This window comes from Pygocentrus nattereri, chromosome 25 (genome assembly GCF_015220715.1).
Source record: "Pygocentrus nattereri isolate fPygNat1 chromosome 25, fPygNat1.pri, whole genome shotgun sequence".
In the NCBI taxonomy this organism is placed as follows: domain Eukaryota; kingdom Metazoa; phylum Chordata; class Actinopteri; order Characiformes; family Serrasalmidae; genus Pygocentrus; species Pygocentrus nattereri.
This window is the reverse complement of record NC_051235.1, coordinates 29,331,308-29,334,195: the sequence shown is the minus strand read 5'-3', so window position 1 is coordinate 29,334,195 and position 2,888 is coordinate 29,331,308. Positions and strand designations below refer to the sequence as shown.

The 2,888-nt window shown below is 42.4% G+C and overlaps 1 protein-coding gene across 1 annotated transcript in view; it reads left to right on the top strand.

The window, feature by feature from the left end:
• The window catches only part of itfg1 (integrin alpha FG-GAP repeat containing 1), a 266,804-nt gene extending 264,156 nt beyond the window's left edge, over positions 1 to 2,648 (top strand). The window contains exon 18 of the mRNA XM_037534550.1: positions 1,471 to 2,648. Within this exon, the coding sequence (XP_037390447.1) occupies positions 1,471 to 1,530 (60 nt within the window). The 3' untranslated portion in view covers positions 1,531 to 2,648. The remainder of the gene's footprint in view (positions 1 to 1,470) is intronic.
• Positions 2,649 to 2,888: the final 240 nt, after the last annotated feature.

The window sequence follows — 2,888 nt, the reverse complement described above, 5'->3', positions numbered from 1 at the left end:
CATTCTGCGGTCACAGATTTGTTTGTGATTTCCAAATGTTTTATACTTGTTTTAAGTACTTTTATTAAGTAAAATGCTCACTATATGTGATAGTTGCGCTTGTTTCAAGCATTATTTCTTAAAATTAGTTCCAGTGAGATCATTTCTCTTAGTGAAATTACTAATTACTATCTGCAAAAAAGTGAAATGGTCGTGTTAGACTCCCACAGTCAGCTCAGAATGACAAGTATATATATTTACACTACTTTTTAAACGGTTTCACTGGCCAAGACGCCCGTTTTGTGGCGTTGTTGCTGGAGTGGGTCTTTATTAGAAGGTCAGTGTTTCTGATCAGAGTAAATCCATGTGTTATTACATCGTCTCGTGTCCTCACGGGGACTCGGGCGTTTTGAGTGTAGGTGAATCTGCCGGCGTTCAGCAGTGCTGCAGGTTTTGTGGCATGTGGAATTTTTTTTTCTGTAGAAAAGAAGCTAATCCACACACACACACACACACACACACACACACACACACACACACATATCTTCAACTCCCGCTGCATCTGAAGTGCCTCTTTTCTTCTGACACGAGCGCTTCTCTGTGGCGTTTGCCAGGAGGGAAAATAGACGCTCTGGACTAAAAATACACAAGAGTGACCCTTATAGATCAGGAGAACCAATACACACACACACACACACACAGAGAGAGAGACAGCGCGGAGGGGTCCGATATGTGAGTCACTCATCACTGCTGAGAACAGACACATCTTTACCACTACTACTGTGTGTGTGTGTGTGTGTGTGTGTGTGTGTTATCAGTGTGAGACAGAGTGTGTGTGGTGCTGTATCTGTGATCTCACTCAGCACTGCTACAGCCTGTAAAGTGTGCCATTGTGTCTGTAATGAGTTCTCTTGCTCGCACGGCCCATCTCTCTCTCTCTCTCTCTCTCTCTCTCTCTCTCTCTCTCACTCTCTCTGTCTCCCGTCGCTCTGTCTTTCTTTTTTCCCTCTTGCACATCTTGCTCTTTCATTCTCTGTCGTTTTTTCTTTCACTCTTTCCATCGTTTTTCTTGAATTCTTCCTCTCTATTTCTTTCACTCACTTTTTTTGTTCTTTTGTCTTTCTCCATATTTTTGCCTTTCTTTCATTGTCTTCTCTCCCTTTTTCTTCCACTCACTGGCCACTTTATTAGAAACACCCACCTTGTGCTTCCACTCACTGGCCATTTTATTAGAAACACCCACCTTGTGCTTCCACTCACTGGCCACTTTATTAGAAACACCCACCTTGTGCTTCCACTCACTGGCCACTTTATTAGAAACACCCACCTTGTACTTCCGCTCACTGGCCATTTTATTAGAAACACCCACCAGACAGGAGCAGCTCTGGGGTCAGAAACTGACCACTGATGAAGGACTGGAGGATGGTTAACCCAAACACGCTGCTGACAGTGAGCGCCGTTATTGACCTCTGACTGTTGACTGTGTTTCAGAAAGCAGACGACAGAGAGAAACGACAAGAGGCCCATCGCTTCCACTTCGACGCCATGTGAGGAACCAGAGAGCGTCACTGGAGAAGCTGAGAAGACCCACCATAACGCATTCATCTCACTGGAGAGTTTATTTAATAACTTATTTGTTGTTTTGCCCCACTGGAGAGTATTTGTCTTTATTTCAACTGAATGTGCTGTTATTTATGACTGAGACGTCCCTGTGAGGTGTGGATATTTCCCTGTTGTCGCTCTGATGTCCAGAGAAACTGCTTTTCTGTTTTATTCTGTGATGGATGAATGTTTACTTGAACATGAGAACATAATGGTATATTCTCAGAGGCGAAGTGTTCATTTCCCGAAAGTAAGGAAATATTTCAGTGCCATTTTAGTTTGGTATAAACTCGTATTTCTTTCTCTTTGGCTTCTCTGTGAGGCAGGAGACAGTTATGGACCAGTTATGGGACATTTTTCTTACTTTTTAATATTTTCAATGTGGTACGTTTTGTTTTTTTGTTTTCCCCTGAACATTATTACAAATTTTCTTGTTCCATTACGGTTTGTCTGGCTGTTTTGCTCTCTCTTCCCTGTGGACGTGCAGAACACTTTTGGCTGAAAGTAATCATTATAGTACAGATCCACATATTTCTTCATTCATTCAGGACTTGCAGCTGCTGCTCTTCAGTGGCGTTATCTTCACTGTTGCTCACTCAGAGGGAAACCTGCTGTAAGACAGACGTGCTGCTTGCGAAGGGAAGGTTGTTATGTTTCATTTTTTTTGCCTGAGGATCGACATTGATGTGCCCTCCTGCCCGATTTCAAGCCCACAGTGGAGTCCACTCAGCTGCAGCCTGTATTTTTATTTCCTTTATTTCCTTCAAACGTTGTTGTGAGGATGCAGGCTGGTTCCATTCCTGCTTCTCCTATTTGGCCCAAATAAATGTCCTTCATCTGCATAGATGAAACATAATATATCTCACTTGACCAATTCAGGCTCTACCCACATAAGCACCCGCAGCTACTGTTGTGAGGTTGGATACGTTTTACAGAGCGCTGGTAAAAATCCCATTCAGCCTAATGAGAAACTGTAGAACAGACTCGGTTTATATCACAATACCTACATTTAGAGTCGGTTATTCATTCAGCCTAATGAGAAACTGTAGAACGGACTCGGTTTATATCACAATACCTACATTTAGAGTCAGTTATTCATTCAGCCTAATGAGAAACTGTAGAACGGACTCGGTTTATATCACAATACCTACATTTAGAGCCGGTTATTCATTCAGTCTAATGAGAAACTGTAGAACGGACTCTGTTTATATCACAATACCTACATTTAGAGCCGGTTATTCATTCAGCCTAATGAGAAACTGTAGAACGGACTCGGTTTATATCACAATACCTACATTTAGAGTCGG